The sequence below is a fragment of the Martes martes genome (genome assembly GCF_963455335.1).
Source record: "Martes martes genome assembly, chromosome: 1".
Lineage (NCBI taxonomy): Eukaryota > Metazoa > Chordata > Mammalia > Carnivora > Mustelidae > Martes > Martes martes.
Genome location: NC_137888.1, coordinates 195,251,450 through 195,276,232, shown reverse-complemented (window position 1 = coordinate 195,276,232; position 24,783 = coordinate 195,251,450). Strand labels below are relative to the sequence as shown.

Genomic DNA, 24,783 nt, shown 5'->3' with positions numbered 1-24,783 from the left:
CTGTGTGACCAGGAGGCCCCACCCCTCTGAGCTCAGTGTCCTCAAGGGTAAGAGTAGAGTTATGGCCCAGAGAGTCGAGGTGGGCAGGGGGGAGGCAAGCAGATAGGAAGTATTCAGCACACTAACAGGTGCTCAGCAAATAAGCCTCATAGACCCCCGCCCCTTCCCCAGGCTTTAGCGAGGCAGAAACAGGAGACACCCTCCTCCCCCCACAGAGGGAAAGTGACTTATCTCAGTTGTCCTAGACATTCCTTAAAGGGTTTAGAATTAGGTCTCATAGCTATGGCTTTTTCTTTTTCTTTTTCTTCTTTAAATAATGAAAAATTTGAAGTACTCAGGATGCTTCAGATGCATTTATTTCTAAATAATAGAAATATTTAGAAATTAGAAATCAGAACAGGAAACCCAGTGGACCGCACCAAAGCTCTGCTTCTTCCTACCCTCTCCCCTCCTCCTCCCTGCCCTTGGCCGAGCCTGGGGGAAGGGACACAGTTCTTCCAGAGCTTGCTGGTGGCCTGTTTGGTCCTGCCCGGGCAGGGGCTCTCATGGCCCTGTCTCCTTCACCCCAGACTGCGGGATGAATGTTCACCATAAGTGCCAGAAGAAAGTGGCCAACCTCTGCGGCATTAACCAGAAGCTCTTGGCGGAGGCGCTGAACCAAGTGACCCAGGTGGGCAGGTGCTGTGGGAACCCTGGCGGGGGGTAAGGGGTGTTTATAACTTGAAAAGACCCCACTTTTGGAAGATCCAGTCCCAAGATTTAGGCAGCAGAAGGTGGTGAGCTTGTTCTCATAACAAATTATTTGAGCAATTCTTTACTTGGTGAGCCTGGAAGAACACAAGGATGGAATGCTTGGAACTAGAAGTGTGTGTGTGTGTGTGTGTGTGTGTGTATGTGTGTGTGTGTATTTGGGTGTTTAGATGTGGGAAGGGCTTGAGGAATGCTATAAAACCTAAGGTAAAATTGTAGAATCAATTACAGGTGAAGGCAGCACGAATAACAATCTATTGGGTAAGTGGTTGGGAGGGTGGGACTCAGTGTGCCAAACTTTTGTTTGTAATCGGTGCCTTCCAGACCATCAAGATGTCCCTGTGCCATGGGAAGTTGTGTGTGTGTGTGTGTGTGTGTGTGTGTGTGTGTGTATACTCACATGTGCACTACCTGGAGGTCCTGGGCTTTGCCCCTGCTGGCCCCCATTGGTTGGTTTTGAGAACAGAGTTACGGATGGTGGGGGTCCTCCCTCTGGGCTGGGAGTTCTGATCACAGTATGCCTGTCTGGCTGCCAACCTCTATCCCCTCCTCCAGAGACCCTCCCGGAAGTCAGAAACAGAGACTGTTGGAATCTACCAGAATTTTGAGAGGAAGTCAGGAGTCCCTGGAGACATTGTCCCAGGTAAAGCTGGGCCCATTTTCTCCAGGAAACCCCCCACTCCCCACTAGGACTCGAGATGGGGGCCTGACCTACCCCCGTTGCCAAGACCTGAGTGAAGGCACCACCCCTGGAGAGGGAGCCCCTTCCTCTCTGAGGCCCCTCACCCCACCCCACCCCTTGGCCCCAAGGGTGGGGCCTCGGCGGACAGAGCGCTGAGTCTAAAGTGCCATCTCTTGGGCAGACAGCGGGACCTACGGCAAGATTTGGGAGGGCAGCACCAGGTGCAACATTGAGAACTTCACCTTCCACAAGGTCCTGGGCAAAGGCAGCTTTGGGAAGGTAAGGGGCCTTTGGGCCCAGGGCAGCTCAAGGGGCCTAGGCCCAGCAAGGGCCCCTGCATCCCACCCTACCTGGCTTCTTCCCGATGGGGCAGGGCTGGGGTGCCCTGGCCCTTTGGCCTGGCCTTCCCCTGCTCAGCATCCTGCCCACCCATTAGGTGCTGCTGGCAGAGCTGAAGGGCAAAAAGGAGTTCTTCGCTATCAAGGCCCTCAAGAAGGACGTGGTTCTGATCGACGACGATGTGGAGTGCACCATGGTGGAGAAGCGGGTCCTGGCACTCGCCTGGGAGAATCCCTTTCTCACCCACCTCTTCTGCACGTTCCAGACCAAGGTGCCCAGCTCACCCACGGTTACTGCCCCAGTAGCCACGGCCTGCCCCCTGCCCCCCCATGTCCTCAGGACAGAGGTGTCCCCTACTTCCCAGCTTGCCCCCGGTGGCCCTCAGTAGCCTTCTGCCCTATACTGTGCCTCTGCTCACCCCTCTCCCCATCCCAGGACCACCTGTTCTTCGTGATGGAGTTCCTCAACGGGGGGGACCTGATGTACCACATCCAGGACAAAGGCCGCTTCGAGCTCTACCGCGCCACGTACGTGAGGGCCCCGATGCGTGTGTGTTGGGGGGAGCCCACTGCTGGTCTCCCCTCTGTTCCTGCTTCCTTCCCCCTGGAATAGCCAGCCAGGGCTAGAGCGGGGGGTGGGGAGGCCTGGGGGAGCTGGGGGTCTCCCCAGCATATGGGAAGTCGTGGATGGTGAGTGCCAGCGTCCTGTCCCCTCCCTGAGCCTCGGGCAGCCTTGTGGATGGTGATGCTGCACAACACAGGACCCTGCTGTGGGCTCTCAGACTGGCATGCATGCCCCCAACTGTGTGTGTGTGTGTGTGTGTGTGTGTGTGTGTGCACATGCGTTTATCTATTTAAGTGTATACACTCTTAGGACAGAGAATTAACTCATTGGAAGCTCTACCTTCATAATTTCCTTTTTGGCCTTGTTTGCCAGCCTCTTCTTCCCTGATACAAGATGTGCTTAATGAGGCCCAGGTGGCCCAGAGTTATTTGCAGCATTTCCTGCCCCTGGGGGCGGGGATGGGGGCCCAGGCAGAAATGTGGGAACACTTTGTCTGTCTCCATCATGCAGGTTTTATGCAGCCGAGATAGTCTGTGGACTGCAGTTTCTGCACAGCAAGGGAATCATTTACAGGTACAAGGCGACGGTGTGTTGGGGGGTTTTTAGAAGGGAAAGCTCCAATCCCATCATAGACCCCAGAAGGCTCTGCGTGAAGCCCGGCCCAGCCATGGCCCCATCTCTGCTCGGAGCCCGGCTTTAGTTGGGTATTTGCCGGAGCCTCCTACTCCATTGCTTGGATTCCTGTGGCCCCTCTGCTGAGGCTGGCCCAGCTCCAGGGCCTGGGAACGTGTTGCCCATACTTGGCGCCTTTGGCGGGAGCACGGAACTGCCTGGGATGCCGTCTCCCTTCCTGGGAGCCATCGGTCTTGCTCCCAAGCCCCATCTGAGCTGTCGGGAGGGAGGGCCGGCTTCCATCAGTTCTCACCCAGTAAATAACAGCCCCATCCTGGATGTGGGGAGGGGCCCATCAATAAGGCTGATCCCGAGCGCTTGGCTCTGACGTGGGACAAGGCCAAGATGCATGGTCAGGTGGAAATTGAATCCATGGGACAGTGTGGATTGAATGAGGACTTGGGTTCGAGAAGGCGGTGGGTGGGGGAGCCGCGCACTGTAGCGTGCTCGTCCGTGCGTGCCATCAACCTGGGGCGGGCATGGTTACTGAGGTTAGTGAAGACGGACTTCTGCTGTTTGCCCTTTTCTAGTACCCCACGTGTATCAGTTATCCACGAAACCACAAACTGTGTAAAACAGACATGGTCCCTGCCTTTGTGGGGTCAGACAAACCTGAGCTCAGGGCCCACGTCCGCTGCTGACCAGCTAGGTGACCCTGGGCAAGTGATGTCACCTCCCTGATCCTCAGTGTGGCCTTTAGGAAGTCAGGTGGTGTGTATCCGGCACGTGGCACACCAGTGGGTGTTTTTCAGGAAACCCCTGTTTTTAGCACCTCTTCTTCGGTTTCCTTTTCTCTTCCTCATTCCCTTGTTCCCTGGGGGAGGTCCTAGGCTCACAGGGCTGGAAATGGAGACACGGGGGCTGAGGGAAATGGGGCACTGGCCCCCGGTGACTCCCTTTCCTCCCCGCTCTCAGGGACCTCAAGCTGGACAATGTGATGCTGGACCAGGACGGCCACATCAAGATCGCCGACTTCGGGATGTGCAAGGAGAACATCTTCGGGGACAAGCAGGCTAGCACATTCTGCGGCACTCCTGACTACATCGCCCCTGAGGTGAGCGGGCAGCCTGCCGGCCACCAGCCCAGAAAATGTCTCCGCAGGGTGGGGAGACGATGATGTCCCGAGCTGCAGCCAGGAGCACGAGGGAGCCTGGCCAGGCCTCTGGCTCGGGGGCTCCTCTCAGCTCCGCCCCCACTCCTTCTGCCCCAGATCTTGCAGGGCCTGAAGTACTCATTCTCGGTGGACTGGTGGTCCTTTGGAGTCCTTCTCTACGAGATGCTCATCGGTCAGTCCCCCTTCCACGGTGATGATGAGGACGAGCTCTTTGAGTCCATCCGTGTGGATACCCCACACTATCCCCGCTGGATCACCAAGGAGTCCAAGGACATCCTGGAGAAGGTGGGAGGCCCTGGGCCAGGCTGGCTGGGGCGGGGGGGCCAGCAGACACACGGGTCCTGGGAAGGCCAGGGGACCCTTGTCTCTGGAACGGCAGCCTCGCTGGTGCTCTGGTCCTCATATGCTGAGGGCATTGTTCGCTTTCCACGTTCTCGGGAGCTCCTGAGTCCAGCCACGCTGAATCAGCCTGGCACAGTGATTATGAGCTTAGGTCAGGAGACAGACCTGAAGCTAAACTCTGAGTCTGTCTCCCGATCTGCTGAATGGAGGCCATGGGACAAGCTTCCTCGCGGGGTTTTGGGGAAGCACCCCATGAATGTGTGGTGCTCGGCTCTGTGCCAGGCACATCGTAAACACCCAGTAAACACCACTGCTTTGATTCACGGGCCCCCAGCAGGAAGTCCCAGCAGCCCTCCTGCGCGGCCTGTTGTGTCTGGGGGGAACCCTCTCAGCTCCGGAGGTCCTGGGCTGGGCCACGGGGCTGGGCTAGACCCGCCTGGGCCCTCCTGGGCCCGCTTGGGATTCGCTGAGGCTCTGGTTTTCCCAAAGTCATCGGATACTAACCAGGGCCTCTGCTGGGTTACAGCTGCTTGAAAGGGATACAGCCAGGAGACTGGGAGTGAGTGGGAACATCAAAATCCACCCCTTTTTCAAGACCATCAACTGGACTCTGCTGGAGAAACGGGCTGTGGAGCCGCCCTTCAAGCCCAAAGTGGTACGTGATCTCACTCCCGTGGGGGCCACCTACTTGCTCCTGCCCTCCACTGCCTTCCGGGCCCTGCCTCCCTCTCGCTTCATTGGCACGCTTTCCTCCTCTCCATCCTTCCAGCACGTCTGCTTCCCTGGCCGCCCCGGCACCTTCTGTCTCTGCCTCTACCTTTGTGTTCTCACCACACACCACCTCTCAGTCGGTCAGTCAGTCAACAAACAGGGGGGACTGTGGATCCAGCCACCCTTCAGTAGACCTTTAACGCCCCTGTATGCCGGGCACTGTGCCTTGGGAATCAGTTAAGTCCTCTCTCCCTGCCTCCATCCACCCAGTCCGTCTTCTAGAAAGTCTTGGAAATGCGAAGGGCCCAAGTGCAGGGTGCGGGGTGCCGTGCTAGCTCCCCAGCAGAGTGGGAAGCCCAGAGCCAGAGGAGTGCCGGCTCTCGGGAGAGATAAGAAGCTTGCACACTGATGATCGTTTACGATACGAGATGACCGTGCAGGAGCTGTCACAAGACCACACATGATCGGTTGTCACTGGGGGAGTCTGTCAGCAGGAGCCCAGATACAAAGAACAGAGCGGGGCTGAGGAGAAGCAGGATATGGGCAGGGCGGGGAGGGCAGCCAGGAGGCCTTCCAGGCAGAGGAGGGGTCTTCCCACGGAGGTCCGGAATCTGCAGAGGCCCCCTAGGAGCCCGCAGGAGAGCAGAGGCAGGTTGGGGCCAGAATTCTCAGATAAGGAGTTGGACTCCACGGCCCTTCTGTGACCTCAGCTCTTCCCTCTGGCCTTCTCTCTGTTAGGACACCCCGCAGCTTGCGCAATGTGCCCCGCGTCGTTCCTCGAGGCTGGAGAGCGCTTCCCCTGAGCCAGGGAGCTTAAACTCGGGGGCCTCCTGGTCTGGGCACCTGCTGGGGGAAAATCACACAGCCTGTTCTCAGTCTCTTGCTTTTGATAGATGGGTAGATTCCTTTCTCTGCAGCAAAAAGCACGGGGCAGGTGTGTGGGTCTGTGGGAAAAGGTCAGGGACCTAGGGCGAGCTGTCTGAGGGTACCTCCACATCACGAGCGCACACTCTGGGAAATGGGTCCAGGGCTGCCAGTTTTTAAAAGCAGCCAGAAATCTGGATTTTTATGTCAAAAATTGCCCAATTGTAAAATAACTGGCTCAAATCCATTAAAACCTAGTGCCAGTCAGAACGATTGTACCTGCCTGCTTAGTTTGGCCCGAAGGCCACTGGCCTGAGATCTCTTCTATTCCCATTTCATTGTATCCTCAGAAGCAGAGAGTTGGCAAGCTTCTCCTGGAACAGTCTGATGGTACATATTTTAGGCTTTGCAGGCCAGACGGTCTCAATAAAGCAGCCATAGAAAATATGTCGACGAATGGGTATAGTTTTGTATGAATAAAACTTCATTTACGGACACTGGAATTTGGATTTCATTTCATGTTTACATGTCATGAAATGTTAATCACCTTCTTGATTTTTTTCCCTAAGCATTAAAAAAATGTGAAAGCTGTTCTTACAGCTCTCGGGACCCATAAAAAACAGGTGGGGGGCGGGGTTTTCTCGGGGCGGTCGTTTGCTAGAGCCCCGTTCAGGACAATGCCCACCTCTCCTTACCCAGGCCCAGGGCTCTTTGCTGGCTTCCTTTGTCCCCTTGGGGAGACGGCATCTGTTGTCCAACCGGGCTCCTCTCAGGCTGTTGGGAGAGACTCCCTTTTCTGTTCTCTCTGTCTCTCTTTTTTTAAAATTCAAGTTAGTTAACATCTAGTGTATTATTAGTTTCAGGATAGAGATCAGTGATTCATCAATTGCATATGACACCCAGCGCTCATTACATCACGTGCCCTCCTTAATGCCCATCGCCCAGTTACTGCGTCTCCCCACCCGCCTGCCCTCCAGCAGCCCTTGCTTTGTTCCCTGGACTTGAGAGTCTCTTAGGGTCTGCCTCTCTTTCTGTTCTTAATAAGGCCAGCTCTGGCCTGGCCCAGCACCACAGGGCTTCTGAGATGTGTGGGAGGCAGTCTCGGGAACTTGGGGACCTTCGGAGGCCCCCCCCCTTGAGTCCCGCTCACGTGCCGCTGCCCTCTGCCCGCAGAAGTCCCCTGGAGACTTCAGTAACTTCGACCAGGAGTTCCTGAACGAGAAGGCACGCCTCTCCTACACCGACAAGAACCTCATCGACTCCATGGACCAAACAGCATTTGCTGGCTTCTCCTTCGTGAACCCCAAATTTGAGAGATTCCTGGAAAAGTGAGGTTTCCAGACATGCCTCCCCCCAACCCACCCCAGCCGGGGAGCCTGGGTCAGCCAGCGTGGCCTGCCCATGTGGCCTGGGCACGGCAGGCTGGGCGGCGCTCCCCTTCATCGGCACCTGCCTGCCCACCCACAATTAGCAACAGTGTGATTGTCTGGTTTGTGCTGCTGCCGCCCCCTGGCCCCCAAGAGGGGCCTTGGCTCCTGTCTGGCTGGGCTCTTACGGTACTTCTGTGAACCCTGTGTGAATTTGCTTTTCCTCTGCCATCAGAGGGAAATTGTAAATCCTGTGTTTCATTACTTGAATGTAGTTATCTATCGAAAAAATATATTATATATATATACATATATACACACACACACACACATATATATAATAGGCTGTATATAATGCTCAGTAGAGGAGAAACGTGCGGGGGAACTGGTGATGTGTTGATTTTTTTTTTAAATATATATATACGTACACACACACACACACACAGAGGAACAAAAAAGGAGCAGAAATTGTTTGAACCACCAGGTTCTTTTATCTGTGTGTCTAAATAAACACCGACTGGTACTGAGCTGGCTGTCGGGACATGTTTGTCCCAGGAAGCTGGTGGCCGCTGCTCCCACCTCTGGCGGCTGTCCTGGAAGCCAAGTGAGCTGTTAGCTACAGACACAGACCCCTGGGTTTTTGTGCAAATGTGTTTGTATTTATGGGTCTCCTGTGGCTCCGAGGCCCTGGACCTACAGCAGAAGGCTTTTCTGCATGGCAGAAGGGATCCCTGAATGTGTCTGTGGGGCAGTGGATGGGAGGAAGTGGGAGCAGCTGCAGACAGGGTGTGAGGAAAGTGAGGGCCAGTGTGGAAGGGCAGAGAGGCATGAGCAGAGGCGGGGAGGCTGGCCCAGACTGGCGAGGAGGACAGGGAAGAGGAAGGAAATAGAACTCGGCCTCAGGCCCATCTGGATTCAAATCCCAGAGTAGCCGAAAGACATGGTGTATCAATCATGTTAAGCCTCAGCTTCCTCATCTGTAAAATGGGGACAAGGCAAGGTGATGCTAGATGGAACTCTGCACCTCATTGCTATGTATCCCTGACCCTGCCACAGAAGAGTCTGTGTTAGAGTCTAGAATCCATTTCTCAAGAGTCCTGGCCTACCTGGGGAAGGGGAGGAGAGCAGGGTGGGAGAAGAGGACGAGAAAATGCCGAGTGGCTATGTTGAGGTTGAGGGCCCTGCTCCAGTGTGCCCGTGGTGCAGTGAGGAGAGTGGCTCCAAGGGACAGAAGTGGCGACCAGTGACCCCTGAGCCTGGGCAGTTCTCCCCACTCCTCCCTCCCTCTTTTCCCCTGCCTACCCTCCAGCCCCTCTGGTCCACCTCTGGTCCACCCCTAGCCGTGCAGCCCTAGAGGTAGGCAGAGTGCCCCAGCGCTTGATTGGCTGGCTCCGACAACCAGGCAGCAGACTTCCAGCAAGTTCATTTTTCTGGGCTGAGGTACAAGTTTCCAAGGCTGGAGAGAGGTGGGACGGGGTGGGGCTGGTGCTGGCCGGGGGAGGGGGCCATGGGGATGGGTGGGGCAGACTCCCTCAAGAGAATAACGTCCCCCTCCCCTCTCCATCCACCAGCTTCTCTTCAGGAAATGCTCTCGTGGAATCCCTGCTCTGCTGTAGGGCAGGGAAAAGCCTGGAAGTGAGGCTTGGTCCCTTGGGCTCACAGTCAGGTGGGGCAGCCAGGATGGCACAGGGCTGTACTGGGGCATCCCTGTCCCCGAGCTCTGCTGTGATGACACACAGGCCCCAAGAGCTTCCCTGGGGCTGTGCAGAGTGGGTTTAGAACGAAAATATGGTTGGTGTTTGAATTCCGAGGCTCCTTCCATTTTCCCTCAGCCCCAAGGCAGACCCTTGCACTGAGGACCCAGCTTCCTCCTGTGTGGAGACGGGGCAAGTGGTTTGTCAGCCAGAGGCAGTGGAGGGTGGTGGGGAGAACATGGTGCTGAGAGCCAGGAGCCCGGAGTTCAAGTCCCACTCTGCCATCCACGAGTTTTTCCACTGGGACTCAGTTTCCGTCATCTATAAAATAGGACAATCATGCCGCTTTGAGGAGCTCCTGGTTCTGGGGAGCCCCTTCAGGACTGATGCTGGTAGCCCACAGTGTGGGCCTAAGAAATGGCAGGGGCTGGGCCTATGGGGCCCACCTCAAGCAGCCAGAGAATGGGGATGGGGAAGTGGCCACCAGGATCCTGCCCCACTGCCTGGGAGGCTGGAGGCTGTTTGCTTCCAGGCCTGTTCTCAGAGCTGCGAGGGGCCAGGCCTGACATGGTGGCCTCAGGAAATGCCTCTCATGGCTGGGCCCAGAGCCACATTGTCATTGGACTCGGAGGTCTCTAGAAGCAGGCAGGTGTGCAAACAGCAGGGCTGTCGGCCCCCACGGGAAGGGCCAGAGGGAGCGCTGCGCCCGCTGCACACGGGGCCCCTCACTCAGTACTGGGCAGGGTGGCACTGATGCAGGAGGCCGGGGTGGGGGGCAGGAGCATGGGCTTTGCTGTCAGATGGCTCTGGGTTCAAATCCTTCATGTCCCTAGTTGGTGACCTCCATGAGTGACAACCTCCCAGAGCTTCAGCTTTCTTTTCTGTCAAATGGGATAACCGTGCTGCTGCGTGTGGGGGAGGAGGAGGCCTCTAAGTGTACCCCATGGACTCAGGACACGCAAATATGCTTCGTAATCAGCAGCTACTGTGACTCCATCCCCTCAACAGGATGAAAGGTGCTCAGGACAGAGGGCCTGCCAGCTGGGTCTCTCACCGGACTGGAGGGGGTGGGAGGCCCATTTGGCAGCTTGGATGAAAACCTCTGAGGCACCTGCCCCCTGTCCCAGCCATCCCCCTTCTCAGGCAGAGCTACGGGGAGGAGCCTCACCCACAGGCCCCAGGAGGCTGGCTGGCCACTGCGTGGATTACTGGGGAAGTGAGCAGAAGGCCCAGCAGTTGGGGAGCTAGTTGAGTACCAGCAAGGCCAAGGGACCCAAACGAGCAGGTTAGAATGTGCCAGCTTAGGAAGGTACCCAAAGGTCTGGGAGCACAGGGCAGGGCTACAGACAGGGTGAATGAATGACAATACAAGTCCCTTTAAGGCAGGGGCTGTCAGATTCGGAGTACTGTGCGTACCGATGAGATATGGCCACCGTGCCAAGTTCCAAGTGGCAGGTCTCAGGGCTGGCAGCACGCTGGAGCCCCATGTCCTGGCTGCCTCTGGTCGAATGGTCACCTCTGGAGGGGGGTTGGCCCTCAGTATTTTCAAAGCTCCCCAGAGGGTCCAAGCTGCATCGGGATCAGGAGCCAGTTGGGTGAGAGCCAGGAATCTGCATTTTGCCCAGTCATCCAAGTGAAGTCAGGAAACACTGCTCTGAACGGGCCATACTCTGGAAGGCGAAGTGTTGTACCTCCCAAACCACCGTCCCGGCCCGCGCTCCGTGGTCCTAGAGGTCCCCTGGCGGAAGGCTCCGGGCTGGCTGGGCTACAGCGCCCTCTGGTGGTCGTTTGGCTGGCAGGAGCTGCTGCCCGCTCAGACCAGGGAGGACCCGCTTTGCACCAGATACTGTGCTAAGTTCTTAACCCACCGCGGTGTCCTTAGTCCCTGGGGGATTGTTCCAGCAAGGAGGTGCTGGAGGATCATTTTGCAGAGGCTCAGGGATGCGGAGGTTATACATCTGGATATCTATCCTGACCTTTAACAGGGTCCTAGGGTTAGTCCATATCTCCAACCTAGTCTCTGGCATCCATCCCAACATTACAGTCACATTTCCTCAATTTATTCCTTATTAAGGTGTGCACAGCCGATAGGAGCTGGGAGGTTTATCGCAGATTTTAATAGCAGGAAATAAGGAGGTGTGTTGCATTTGCCAAGATGGGAGGGGCTAGTGGGCTCCAAGACGTCCCCACTGCAGCCCACCATGCACCTGCCTTCTCCTTGGCCCCTCTAAGCTGGATAGGACCTGGCTCCCTCCTGCGCCCTAACTGTGCCCACTGGGTGACCTTAGGCTGCCCTGTGTGAGACTGGAGGCTGGAAACCCTGTTTTGGTTCCTCTGAATCCTGACTACCCTCCCAGGCACCTTCTTCTCTCCTTGGTGCCGGCGAAGGGGAGATGCACGCAACCGAAAAAAGGAACCTGGAAGCAAAGAAAGGGCAAAGGAAGACCCCCAAAGGTGGGAGCCAGGCCTGAGTCAACATGGCCCAGGTGATGCCAGACCTGTGAGGTTTGGGGCACTGGGGTACTCCCTGGGTCTCTCATATGATCGAATCCAACCCTGGGCAGCTGTAGCCTCAGTGATTTCAACCTTTGGAACTTTTTTTAAAAAAATATTTTATTTATTTATTTGTCAGAGAGAAACAGTGCACAAGCAGGCAGAGGCGGAGAGAGAAGCAGGCTCCTCACCAAGGAGCCCGATGTGGGACTTGATCCCAGGACCCCGGGATCATGACCTGAGCCGAAGGCAGTGGCTTAACCGACTGAGCCACCCAGGCGTCCCTACCTTTGGAACTTTAATACCAGTCCCCAAATCAGGTTTTTTCAGTGGCCTTAGAAGACCCCCGATTTCTTCTCTTTCCCTGCCGAGAAACACATACTCTGAAAGCCCAGCCCTTTGCTGCTCAGCCCACATTAAGCAGCGTGCAAATCTCAAAGCCTTCTTGGGAAGGCATTTTTCTTTCCCACCTTCTGAGAGGGGAGCTTGGCTTTCTATTGATTGTACCTGTGACGGTAGACAGGAGCGCTGTGGGTGGGATGGCGGTCTGGGCTCTGTTCCCAAATTCAGGCGTTGCCTCATAGAACAGGTTCCTGCTCTGTGCCAGGAGCTCAACAGGCATCATTTGGAGCCGTCTCTCCACTGCGCTGATCTAGCAGTCTCAAGAGCCCATGAAGGTGACACTCTGGGTCCAGCACTGCGCTTGATGCTTTCCCTCCACCATCGAAGGCTAAGAAGCCCCAAAACAGCCCCATGAGGTAATAACAGTGTCCCCCTTTTACATATCTGTAAACCGAGGCTCTGGGAGGTTAAGGACAATCTGTCCAGGGGCTCTGGGCCCGAGGCTCAGCTGTGATGTTTTCCACAGAAACAAGCAGTCTCCCAGGCTTGCTTAGGAGCTGTCAGGGGTCCTCAGCAGCTCCAGGAAGAAGGGAGGTGGGCCTGGTGATGGGTGGAGACAGTGGAGGCAGCTAGGAGGGGGCACAGGCAGGCTGCCTGGGAGCTGGAAAGACACTCGGAGACTGTGGGTCTTCAGTGGGGCTCTCCCTGGATTCACAATGGAGCACTGGGGTTAGAGAAGAAAGGGGGCTGGGCCAGGTCACACGGGGAGGCAGAGGCTGGGACAAAGGCAGACCCTCGGAGCAGCCAGGTGTGTCCCCAAACCTCCCCCTCCTGTAGGACACCAGCATCGCTCCTCCTCTCTGCCTACTTCAGGCTCACTCCGACCCTGGCATACAGTGGGTGGTCAGTAAATGCTGATGAATGAACACAAGTGAGCACGACGAGTCCACTGAGCACTTGCTAGACTCCCAGCACCATCCTGTGCCTCCCTCTCTGCTCCCCTGCCCCTGCTCTGGCATGGGGAGGGGCCGAGGGTGACTAATAGACACAAGCAAGGAAGGCTGCCCCTCCTGCCGTATGGCCTTAGCAATGGCAGGGGACCAGAGTCCACGGACCTCAGAAGACAATGTCCACCAGCTGGTGAGTGGCAGAGGCCCAAAGCCTCAGCTGAGGGTTGGGACCCCGCTCAAGAGCAAGGCAGCAGCGGCTGGCCAGAGTCCAGCACGAACCTGCCATCAATAATACTGGCAAGGCTTCTCCAAGCAACTTCCTGGGTTTTCAATAATGAATTCAGAAACAATTAAGTGAATTCGGCATACTTTGCGTCAATAACAAGTTAAAAATAGCACACTTCACAAAAGGCTTGCTTTGAATTGGAAATGGATCTCGTTAAGCTTAAATGTTCCGGAATTCTCCGTTTGGAAACAATGTATGTTAAAAAAAAAAAAAAGATTGTCTTTACACCCTGGTTTTTAGGTTTGACAGGAGCGGGATATCCAATGCCCTTGTTTTGATGGGGCCAGCAGGGGGCAGTGCTGATAACCAACCCGTAAGGCACAGGTGCGGAGCCCGGCCCGGGTCTCCACCTGCCTGGCCCCAGCTGTGGCTTGGTGTTTCACCTGTAGCTTGTATATAACCTGCTCAGGGCAGCTGGGAAGCTGCTGCGTGGAAAGCTCTCCGTGCGTCTCCGCACACAGTGAGTACTCAGGAAACCTAAGCCCATTGTTCTTATTCTGAGCTCGTGAACCCTTTATCCGTATGTGTTTGTCTCCTGACAAGGCATGGCTGGGCCCCGGCTACTGGTGTCCAGGAATTGTGTAGAAAGGGGGGGGGGACGGGGTTTTCCTGGGTTGGGAACGAAGAGCTGCAGACAGCGAGTCGGGAGCCGGCTCCGGACCCGGCATCAGGGTCCTCGCTCCACTCCTGCCCTCGCCGTGGGCTCTGGGCCCAGAGCCAGCTCAACAGCAGGGAAGTGACTGTCTAAGACTGGTATGAATGGCGAGTGGGTCTCGTGCAGATTTAAATTACGAAAAACAAAATTTGAATGTCAAATGCCACTATTCTTGGCACCAATTAAAGCCAAATGATACGAAAGGCAGTAATTACCACTGTCAGGAAATTCTGTTGGAAGTTATGGCTGCCGCAAAAAGGACAGCCGGCGTCTAGAGACGTCGAGGCCCCCTCTTGTTGGGTCTTACAGCCCACACTGGTCTCTCCTCGGCCCTCATGCCCCTCCCCCGCGTGTTCCAGAGGCAGGGCTGGGGAACCTTCGGGAGGCCCCCAGATGCATCCCCTGCTGGTGGGATCCGGGCCGCAGCCAGGCGAGCTGCACTGATGTTTCTAGATCCTGTGCCGGGGGCTTTTCTAGCACATCTGTGGTCCTGACTCTGAGATGAAGGCTGGACTCATTCATTCTGTGAGCATTCAGTAAGCGCTGACTGCATGTCAGGACGCTGGGAGCGAGGAGGAGGCCTCATGGTCTCTAGGGGGAGGCAGGTTAAGGAGACAATGACAGGGACTTGGGGTGGGGCACCCCCTGGGCTGTGGGTACACAGAGGACTTGCTGGCTCTTCCTGGGAGAGCAGCAAGGACGGGGAGAAGCCTTCTGGAGGAAGAGAGGGACCTCTGATCTGGAGATCTATAGAACAAGTAAGTCCCTGCCGCACCTACAGCCTGCTAACTGCTGAAATGTGAAGCAGCAGTGGGTCCCTCTTAGCAAGACTGGGGAATGTACCTTGGCCCCCTCCCCCTGGAAGGCAATTGGCGCTCTCTGGGGGTACTGGAGACCCAGAGTTTTCTCTGCTGGCAAAAGTCGTGGTGGTGACATTGAAAGTCACAGGGGCAAGAACGTTCGTTGGCTCGTAGTTGTGAAATCCTGAGTTGGACACAACCCCAATGTCCTCGGCAGGATATGAGATCAGGAGCTGCAGGTGAATTCGGGCAGCAGAAGCCTGGCTTGTCTGCGTTCTCCATGGAAGAAAGCCACCTGTGTCAATGAAGATAAAAATCTCAAAGCCACGTTGAGGGAAAAGCACAATGGGGAAGGACGAGTGTGCGGGGTGATGAAATCGGCAGCCCGAGCTCAGGCTGAAGTTGTGTGTGATGTGCCCATTCACAGAGAGGCAGTGGGAACGCTGGGCTGGGACCCTGGCCACTGCTGGGGGTGAGGAGGGGCTGGAGAGTACCTGTAGGGCTGTAATGTTTCACCTCCTAAAACAAATGTTTTATGCATGTAAGGAAAATCTTCAGAGGTTCATAAAACTCAGCGGAGGGTCTCTGGATGCTATTTTAATCTCTGTGCCTATCTTGACATTCAAAATGTTTCATAATGTTTAAAGGCATTTTCTAAAGATTGTTTGAGAGAGAGGGAGAGAGAGGCAGTGTGCCAGGGAGGAGGGGCAGAGGGAGAGAAGCAGACTCCCTACCGAGTGAGGGGCCCGCCCCGGGCTGATCTCAAGACCCTGAGACCCTGACCTGAGCAGAAATCAAGAGTCAGACTCTCAACAGACTGAGAGCTTCCCAGGCGCCCCTAAGGGTGTTTATTTATTTATGTATTTTTATTTTATCTTTTAAAGAGTATTTTATTTATTTATTTGATAGAACACAAGTAGGCAGGCAGGCAGAGAGGGGGCCGGGGGAAGCAGGCTCCCTACTGAGCAGAGAGCCCGATGCAGGGCTTGATCCGAGGACCCTGAGATCATGACCTGAGGCAGAGGCTTAACCCACTGAGTCACCCAGGCGCCCTCCTAAAGGTGTTTCTTTCTTTCTTTCTTTATTTTTATTTATTTTTTAAAGATTTTATATATTTATTTGATAGAGCGAGACACAGCGAGAGAGGGAACACAAACAGGGGGAGTGGGAGAGGGAGAAGCAGGCCTCCCGCTGAGCAGGGAGCACAATGTGGGGCTTGATCCCAGGATCTTGGGATCATGACCGGAGCCGAAGGCAGATACCCCACGACTGAGCCACCCAGGCGCCCCATTATTTATTTATTTTTTAAAAAGATTTTATTTATTTATTTGATAGAGAAGACAAGGAGGCAGGCAGGCAGAGAGAGAGGGGGGGAAAGCAGGCTTCCTACTGAGCACAGAGCCCAATGCAGGGCTGGATCCCAAGACCCTGAGATCATGACCTGAGCCGAAGGCAGAGGCTTTAACCCACTGAGCCAACCAGGCGCCCTCCTAAAGGTATTGTTTTTTGTTTTTTTTTAAAGAACAACTAAGTGTTCTTTCTCTTGACCTGACTGCCAGTGACCAGGTATCTCTTTATAATGATTTGTTACACTGTGTATCGGTTCTCTGTGCTTTTCTTGATGGAGGTGACATTTCAGTTTTTGAAAGCTACAAAGAATGAGCAGGTGAGGGGCTAGGGTGGGAGCAGCAGTTCCAGACAGAGGGACAGAAGAGAGCAGAGGGCTGGGAGCTAGGCAGAGCCCTGTGTATGCGAGGCCCAGGGATCTTTGGTGCCCTGAGTGGCAGCCCTGCTCCCAGCCCCTGCCTACCTGTGGTGGGGCCCTCTGCTCCCCACCTGGCCATGAGGCCAGGCCTGATCCAGGCCCAAGCCTGCGTGGGGCTGGCTACAAAGCGAGCTCTCCGAGAGGGACACCAGCTGGAGTTAAGGAGGTTGGCTTCGAGAAGTGGATCAGCCAGCACCTGCTGGGTGTGTGGCCTTCAGCGGGGGAGACTAGGAGACTGGCATTTCTTGGTGTGGGGGGTGGGGTGTGGCTGTGCTAATGGGGAGGGCAGGCAGGGGAGGGCAGAGCAGCCCTTGGTGGAGGCGGAGAGAAGCACCCCACACGGTTCCGTGGGTGGCTGTCCTTAGGAGCTCGGTAGGCTTGTCTTGGAATTTTGGAAGTTTGGGGGAGACCCAGCAGGTGCAAGGGTGTTAGCAAAACTGCATTACTCTGGAGGAAGCAAAAAACAAGCTCCAGGAGGCAAAGGTTGGGTTCTTAAGCTTTTGGTGTTTCTTCTGCATCTGCGATGGCGAGTCAGAGCCTGGGCACAGGGCGGGAGTGCACCGGGAGCAGGCGCACCTGACGGACGTCAGCGGGGTGTGCAGAGTGATCTGACAACTAATCCTGTTAAGAAAATTCTCAGACGTAAAGAAAAGTATAGAGAAGGATTCTGCCCCGGACTGAGAAATAAAACTGCCCCCCACGGACCTCCCTCCCTAGCATGCAGCCTCCTCCTTTTGTCTGTGTTCTTCCGAAGGGACCAGAATCTGCTTTGCAGAGTGAGGAGCATTTCTCTGCATCCCTGAGCATAGGCTAAGGAGTGGTTTTGCATGTTTTTAAGCTTCATATAAACAGTCTCTGTCCTAAGCATCCTTCTGCCCGTGGATATGCCCGGGGCATGGAAATGGCATGCTTTCAAAATTGATTTTTTGCCAAAGCCTGTAGCTCAAGTCCATGTTTTTCCTTTCTGTGAGCACCTTGAAATTCACATAGGATACAGTCTACCCACTTCTGGTGTAGTTTGCTGGTTTTCAGTGTGTTCATGGAGTTGGTGACCATCATCATGATCCGTGTTAGAACAGTGTCATCGCCCAAAAAGAAACCCCAGACCCTTTAAGCACCACCCCAACTCCCATACCCCAACTCTAGATTTTCTGCCTATAGATTGGCCTATTCAGGACATGTCATATAAATAGAATCAGACAATGTATAATCTTCTGGGACTGGCTGAAGCATTCCTTTTTGTGGTTGCATAGAAACTTACCACCATTCGTTTATCCAAATAAATGATGTGGAATCCCACTTTCAGCCAAGATGGAATAAAGGGACAGGATTTACCTTCCTGCCTGAAAAAAAAAAAAAACCCAAAAAACAAAACAAAACAAAACCCTAAACAATAAGATAAAATCAATGAAGCAACAGTTCTCAAGACGCTGGACATCAAACAATGAAGGTTAGGACTCCCTGGGAGATGGGGAACAAAGGAGGTGAACCCTGTGATTGCCATGACTTTATTGCTGGGAGGCAGTCTCCAGGCTGAGGACAGGGAAGGGGAACACAGGTGGGGCCCAGGGGGCTCCTCAAGTTGAGAAGAAGAAGCTGGAAGTTCAGGGAAGCCAAGGTGGCTAGAATTTACAACGCAGCCCACGGAAGGTGAGAGAGTGTGAGAAGCCTGGAGAGCTGCCAAGGACCTTCTCCCAGGACTCAGATGAATATCCATGGCTGCAGGCATGTAAGGAAAAGACCCAAGACTGGGAGAAAGAATGCTTTCCGTTCATGAGAGGTAATCATCCCCAGAACTCACACACGTTAGGAACAGGGCTGTTCCCGGAAGCCAGAATGGGGAGCATCACGATTTGGGGGTTACTATAGAGAGCGCCTAGAAAGTACATCCTAGAACAGAGCCTGGTCATTTTTATGGGAATTCAAAAAATAGCCAATGCTCTCAATAAGGTAAAATTCAGGGGCCCCTGGGTGGCTCGGTCAGTTAAGCGTCTGGTTCTTGATTTCAGCTCAGGTCATGATCTCAGAGTCATGAGGCTGAGCCCTGTGTCTGGCTTTTCACTGGACATGGAGCCTGCTTAAGAGTCTCTCCCTCCCACTCTCTAAAAGAAAAAAACAAAAACTAAAGATGAACCAGAAGACTACACAGGCTTTAAGGATTTCACAATCCAGAACACATCACCATGATAGAAAGTAACAAATATACTCCCCTTATGAAAGGAAGAAATAGAGAGGTTGGGGGGGCTGAGATTTCTCCTAGGCCATTTTCTAGGTAACCCTTGGAAACATGGGAATTCAGAACTATTTCGCTAAGAAAGGCTGCATCTGATTTGTCATTTGTTGACAACTTCTGATGCGAAGATTAAAATTTCTCTTTCTGCTTCATCCCCCTCCCCCTTTCGTTACTCTGTTTGAGGCAGAAGGGAGGACCCGTAAGGGAGGGAGAAGCAGCAGAGTGGAGGACATGGGGTTTGCCACCGGGATATGGAGATCCGCAATCTCTAGAGGTGGCTGGGGAGGGGGCGAGCGGCCCTGGAGATGCTGACGGTGCTTGGGGCTTCTGCACAGACTTCTCGGGTGTGTGTGGGGTACGAGCAGAAAGGTGGGGGACTCTCCAGTGGGGGAGGGTCAGGCCCCTTTGGAAAGTCTGATGAATCTAGATTTGATTTAATCTCAGACTTGCAGTGCTCTCCGCGTTTACTTCGTCTTGGTCTAGCTAAACTCTTTTGGAGACGTTTAGCCGGCGCTGTCTTTGCAAAGGAAGGCCACACGGGAATGGCTTGGGGCCTAGGACTTGGTGTCTGCGTAGATCTCCCAGCTTCCAGAAGCTGTGGGCCTGGAAGGTGTGGACTGGGGCTGCCTCCCCTTTGGTTCCTCTTCACACAGAACCTGGGCCCTGGAAAACATTCAGTGAAACACTGGAGAAGGAAGGGAAGAAAGGAAGAAACACTGGAAATCTTTTCAAGCATCATGATGTGAGCATTCAAGGCGGTATCACTGGACCCTCTCTTGAGGCCTCTTGTCAAGATATAAACCTTTACTGTTGCCCAGACAGGCCGTGCCCTCCTCTTGGAAGGCCCTCACCCACCCCCGGGTTATACACGGCTCGCTCTGTCAGAATCCGGTCTGTCTCCTAGATGCCTCCTCCTCTCAGAAGTCTCTTCTGATTGTACCCTCCACCCCCGCCAAGATCTGGCTTCTTCCTTTTTGGTCCCCTGTTCCTGGGCCAGACTGACTTGTGTTTTCATCAGCCCTAAACGTTGAGGCACCACCCACACTGGGGAGGGGTAGGAGGCAGAAGAGGAAGTGGGAGAGAACCAAGAGAAACTGGGCTGGAGCTGGGGCTTAGACGGTAGAGGGGAGACGGTTTCAGACGAGGCTGGATGGGGGTCGGGGTGCAGGAGGAGGCCACTGAGGGCCTCAGCCAGCATCTGGGGTTCACCCAGTAGGAGTTGTGGGAAGGGGGCCTTTGAATAAGAGAGTGCTTATGCCAGGTTCTAGAAGGTTCCTTGGGCTGCCACACAGAGAGTGAGCTGGGGGGATAGAAGGAGGTCAAGAGGCAGCCGGCAGCCGCTATCACCTGCGTAGGGAGAGGTAGTGGAGGTCTGGACCAGGGTGAGGCAGGAGGTGACGTGTTGGGGTCATTTAGGAAGTAAAATCAACAGGACCTGGAGTTAGTGGGGGAGAGCCCTCTGCAGTCCCATGGTGTGGGGGCGGGCAGCTGCCTGAAAGCTGCTTCTTTGTTCCAGCGTGCCTTTTGCAGTTTCGGTGCTGTGTGATTGCCGGGAGGCATCGCTACAGCTGGGGTCTCTGGTCCATGAGTCCATCCCTCCCTGGCCCTGCAGGTGGGGATGTGGGTTCCTCCTCCCGCAGGACACAACCCAGGCCTCTGCGGGCGGCGCGACTGGCTAGCTGCTGAGCCCGTGTCCCTGAGACCTGCTGCTTCCAGGTGGGCTCCAAACTTTTAGACCCACCTCCCAAGTCCTGCCCTCACGGACCCTGGCTTGTCTCCAAACACCTTCTCATGGGGATAAAGCTTCTCATCCATTTCTGAGTTGGGTGGTGGCTCCTTCAGTCTTTTGAGCATGGAGCAGTAGAAGTAGAAGCCTCCTGAGTTTAAGGCATGGCATATGGACAGGAAGTTTCTGTTAAAACTCTGGTCAGCTGCCCCCCTCCTCACCCCTGTCATGAAAACGTGACAAGCATATTGATTGAATGCTCACATCTGGAGTCACAGATGGGAGCATAAAGATGGGCCATGTATGACTCGTGTACCCATAAACTCCCCACCGCCATGCAGGGATGGAGACTCAGGCCGCCCCAGATGGGTCGCCGTGAACTTGACCGATGCGGAGGCTGTTAATGCACTGAACCATGACGTCCTGCTCACATTCCTAGGTTGAAGCCCTAAACCCTAGTGTGGCTGGATTTGGGGATAGAGGCTCTGAGAAGGTGATTGAGCTTAAGTGAGGCTAGAAGTGTGGGACCCTGACCCCATAGGATTAGCGCCCTTAGGGAAGAGACCGCAGACCACACGTTCTCTCTGCACGCTCGTGGAGGGAGGAAGGCCACATTTCCAAGCCAGGAGGCAGCTCCTCACCAGAAACTGGCTGGCATTTCTGTCTTGGACCTTCCAGCCTCCCGAACTGTGAGAACTTAGTTTCTGTTTTGAGCCGCCCAGCCTGTGGTCTCTTGTTAGGGTGGCCTGAGCTGACCGACGCAGAGGCTGCCGTAGCTTCTGGGCCCCTCTTTGCTGCTGACACTGTTGTTCCTCTCAAGTCCCAGAGGGGCTGGGAGTAGGATACCTCCTGGGTCAGGCCCAGGCCATAGGGCTAGCCGCAGGACCCTCAACCCTGAGGTTCCCTGGAACCCTGGAAAGTTCCCCCAGCCCTCCCTGCTGGACCCAAGGCTCATCCTTCCCACAATCGTGCCTGGCCTAGAGCGCGTTGGCATGGGACCAACACAGTTGCACACCCTGTGAGTCCGACCTGGGCCACAGGCAGCTGCTATATTGGCCTCTTTGCAGGACCCGACTTGGGGGAAACTTTCTTCCTCTTGTCCTAGGGGGGTGATCACTGGGTGATCCCCTTTCTCTGGAGTAGACACTGGGAGCAGGAGATCTGGTCTGGGGGCCCCACTGAGCTGCCACTTGGGGCAGGGGAAAGAGCCCTAGGACTGTACCCTCCTCTTCCCATTTTCTATGCTTCGTTATTTTCTGTGATCTATACTTCCAATCCACAGATCCAGAGCCCCCAGATTCCTGAGGGTGAGTGATTTCTGGAATCCTACGCAGAGCATCTCCCCAGTGTCCCCATAATCTCCTATTACCTCTCTCCCTTCCTGGAGAGAGACAGAGAGGCCACAAGGGAGCCCCAGGCAGGCCATTTTCTGATGGGTGTGTGTGTGTGGCTGGAAACTGCCTCTGAAATGCTTCGGTTATTAAAGTACAATCCTCCGAACCCCTGGAGGTTAGAGTCTGGGAAGCAGGAGAGGCTGTTTGAGGTGGTGGCTTTCCTTATAACAGGACCTGGGTCCCTACCCACAACACGCCATCTGGGAGGGAACCTTTGGTGGGAGCAGGGGGTACGGCTGTGACCCCAGCTCTGCAGCTAGAGATGCCTGTGTGGATCCTGGCCCCCAGGAAGCACAAGGTCCTCACTGGGGGGAAGAAGCATCTGGCCCCCCAGATGCCGTGATGTACCTCGCATCCCTGTTTCCCCCTCCTCCTCCCAGCAGAGAGGAGAAGGGAAAACCTTCAGGTCCCACAAATGAGAAAGACACGAACCCTGGTGAAAGCCGAGTTAAGTCTAGAGTCACCGGACACACTGTGGAAATGTCTATTTCCCAGTTCAGAAACATGCCCGTTCTCTAAGATGCGATCAATGGGGAAATCTGGGTGACGGGGCAAGAAACCGCTACACTTTTCTTGTAACTTCTTGAAAGTCTGTAATCCAAAGAAATAAAGATTTTATTATTTTTTAAAATATTTATTTATTTGACAGAGAGAGAGAGAGAGATCACAAGTAGGCAGAGAGGCAGGCGGCGGTGGGGGGGGTGCAGGCTCCCCACTGAGCAGAGAGCCCGATGAGGGGCTCGATCCCAGGACCCTGAGATCATGACCTGAGCTGAAGGCAGAGGCTTTAACCCACTGAGCCACCCAGGTGCCCCAAAATAAAGAGTTTTAAAAACAACAGACCCAGAGACTAGGATAAAATATTTGCAGACCAGAGTCTCATAAGGGACTTGGATAGAGAGCTCCCACAATCGGCCAATTGGGGCTACTGTAACCAATGAGCATAGACTCTCGCTGGTCTGAGCAAACATTTCTTTCTCCTAGTGCTGCAAAGTCCAAGATCGGGGTGCTGGCAGATTTGGTATCTGGTGGGCGCCCTCCGTGTTGCATGTGGGTCTCTAGTTCTGTCTTCCTGTTGTCTTCTCCTGACGCACACTTGCGGGAGGGGGACGGCCGCTCTTCCTCTTTTAAAAGGGTATTAATCCCGTCCCGAGAGCCCCACCCTCGTGACCTTACGGAGTTATAATTACCTCCAAAACTCCCCACCTCCAGATGCTGTCACGCTGGGCATTACTAGAGTTTCAGCTTACAGATTTTGAGCAGACACAAACAACTGAGTGATAAAAAGTAAGATGACCCCCAAGAGTGACAGTGAGGATGGAGACAGAGGTGGGTCTCTCGCGTTGCTGGCGGGAATGTAAAACGGTGCAGCCGCCGGGCCGGTCCTCAGAAAGTTAAATGGAGGGTCACCGGCAATTCCACACCTAAGTATATAGAATATAGTTTACGTATAAATCTATTGTTGTAGAGTCAGAGAAATGCAACCCTATGCCCCCCGCCACAAATATTTATAGCGGCATAATTTATAATAGCCGAGAGTGGGAAGCAACTCAGGTGTCCGCTCACCAACGAATGGATAAATAAAATCTGCTCTAGCCAGACAATAGGATAGTATTTGGCAATAAAAACAAGCGGAGTACGGATACATGGGGAACCCCACACACCCTGCGGAATGAAAGAAGACTGAGCAGAAGGCCACGTGGTGTTTTCTGGTGCCTACGTGAAGCGTCCAGAACAGGTGGATGGATAGCCACAGAGAGCTGACAGCAGTGGCCAGGTCATGGTGGTGATGGTCACACCACTCTGTCCAGATACTAAGAGGCACTGGATGGTGCACGGAGGTGGGCAAATTCTGTCCTGTGCCTGGGCTGCCGCAGGTAGATCCTGTGCTTCCCGCGTGCGTGTCCGTGGCCCCCGGGCCCAGCGCCCTGGCATGGTGCAGATGGGATTAGTCCTGCTGTCCTTCCTGCATCCTCGCGGCAGCCTTATGAGGTGCGGTTGTCGTTCCCATTTCAGATGAGAAAACTGAGGTTTGGGGAGATGACCCCCGGGGGTGCAGAATGCCAGTCTCTTACTCCACAGGGCGTTGGGCAGGCTTTTTTTTTTTTTTTAAGGATTTTATTTATTTGACAGAGATCACAAGTAGGCAGAGAGGCAGGCTGAGAGGGGAGGAAGCAGGCTCCCCGCTGAGCAGAGAGCCTGATGCGGGGCTTGAACCCAGAACCCTGGGATCATGACCTGAGCCGAAGGCAGAGACTTTAACCCACTGAGCCACCCAGGTGCCCCTTTGGTCAGGCTTTGTGACCGTTGGTCAGGCTCAGCGGGTTGCTGGCTCCTACCAGTGGTTTGGGGAGTGTGGAAAGGACCTCCCACGCTCTCTCTAGCTGTGTCACATGTGTGACGGTGTGGTGTGAGGAAATGGGGTCCCCCGCCTTCCTGTGGCAGATATAGGGCCAGCAGACCTCAGCTGGTACTAGACAGTGCAGCACCAGTAATGGCCACCAGGCGGCAGACCCACCCCAGCTCTCCCTTGCAGCGCTGCTGCCTGCAGACCTTTGTGCATTTTTCCTTGTTCTGTGGTTTCAGTGTTCCGTTCTTGGAGTATAGGAGAAGGGCTATTACAATTGTGCCAGGACCCAGAGCTCTGGCTGAGAACTGCACCCCCCTCCTTTCCCATGCAAGAAGAGAGGCCCTGACAGCTCCTCCCACCCCCTTCTGCAGCACCTGGCACCCACAGTCCGCCCGGTGCTTGCCTCGACCTCCCTGCCTCGTGTTGGTCCCCTCCAGCTAGTGCTAGCAGGCTGGGAAGCCCTGGCCCCGAGGTGGATAGCAGGCCAGCCCAGGCCTCCTCGCCATCGCTGCTCTTGGCTTCTTCTGGAACTGGCGGTGGTAAAGGTGGGCACATGGCCCCCAGGGCAGCCATAGGGGCTGAGGGGCAGTGAGAGCAGCTGTTTGCCCATGGGTTTGAGTGGTTCATACTGTTGGACCAGACTGCTAGGCAGGCAAGCAGACATGTCTACAAGTGGGTCCCCACCTCCCC

General features: G+C 54.8%; 1 protein-coding gene across 1 annotated transcript in view; it reads left to right on the top strand.

The window, feature by feature from the left end:
• The window catches only part of PRKCD (protein kinase C delta), a 28,510-nt gene extending 20,577 nt beyond the window's left edge, over window positions 1–7,933 (top strand). The window contains exons 10-19 of the mRNA XM_080818029.1: window positions 570–670; window positions 1,306–1,393; window positions 1,614–1,711; window positions 1,869–2,042; window positions 2,207–2,298; window positions 2,846–2,908; window positions 3,923–4,061; window positions 4,218–4,406; window positions 4,990–5,118; window positions 7,212–7,933. Of these exons, the coding sequence (XP_080674155.1) occupies window positions 570–670; window positions 1,306–1,393; window positions 1,614–1,711; window positions 1,869–2,042; window positions 2,207–2,298; window positions 2,846–2,908; window positions 3,923–4,061; window positions 4,218–4,406; window positions 4,990–5,118; window positions 7,212–7,370 (1,232 nt within the window). The 3' untranslated portion in view covers window positions 7,371–7,933. The remainder of the gene's footprint in view (window positions 1–569; window positions 671–1,305; window positions 1,394–1,613; window positions 1,712–1,868; window positions 2,043–2,206; window positions 2,299–2,845; window positions 2,909–3,922; window positions 4,062–4,217; window positions 4,407–4,989; window positions 5,119–7,211) is intronic.
• The last annotated feature ends 16,850 nt before the right edge of the window (window positions 7,934–24,783 follow it).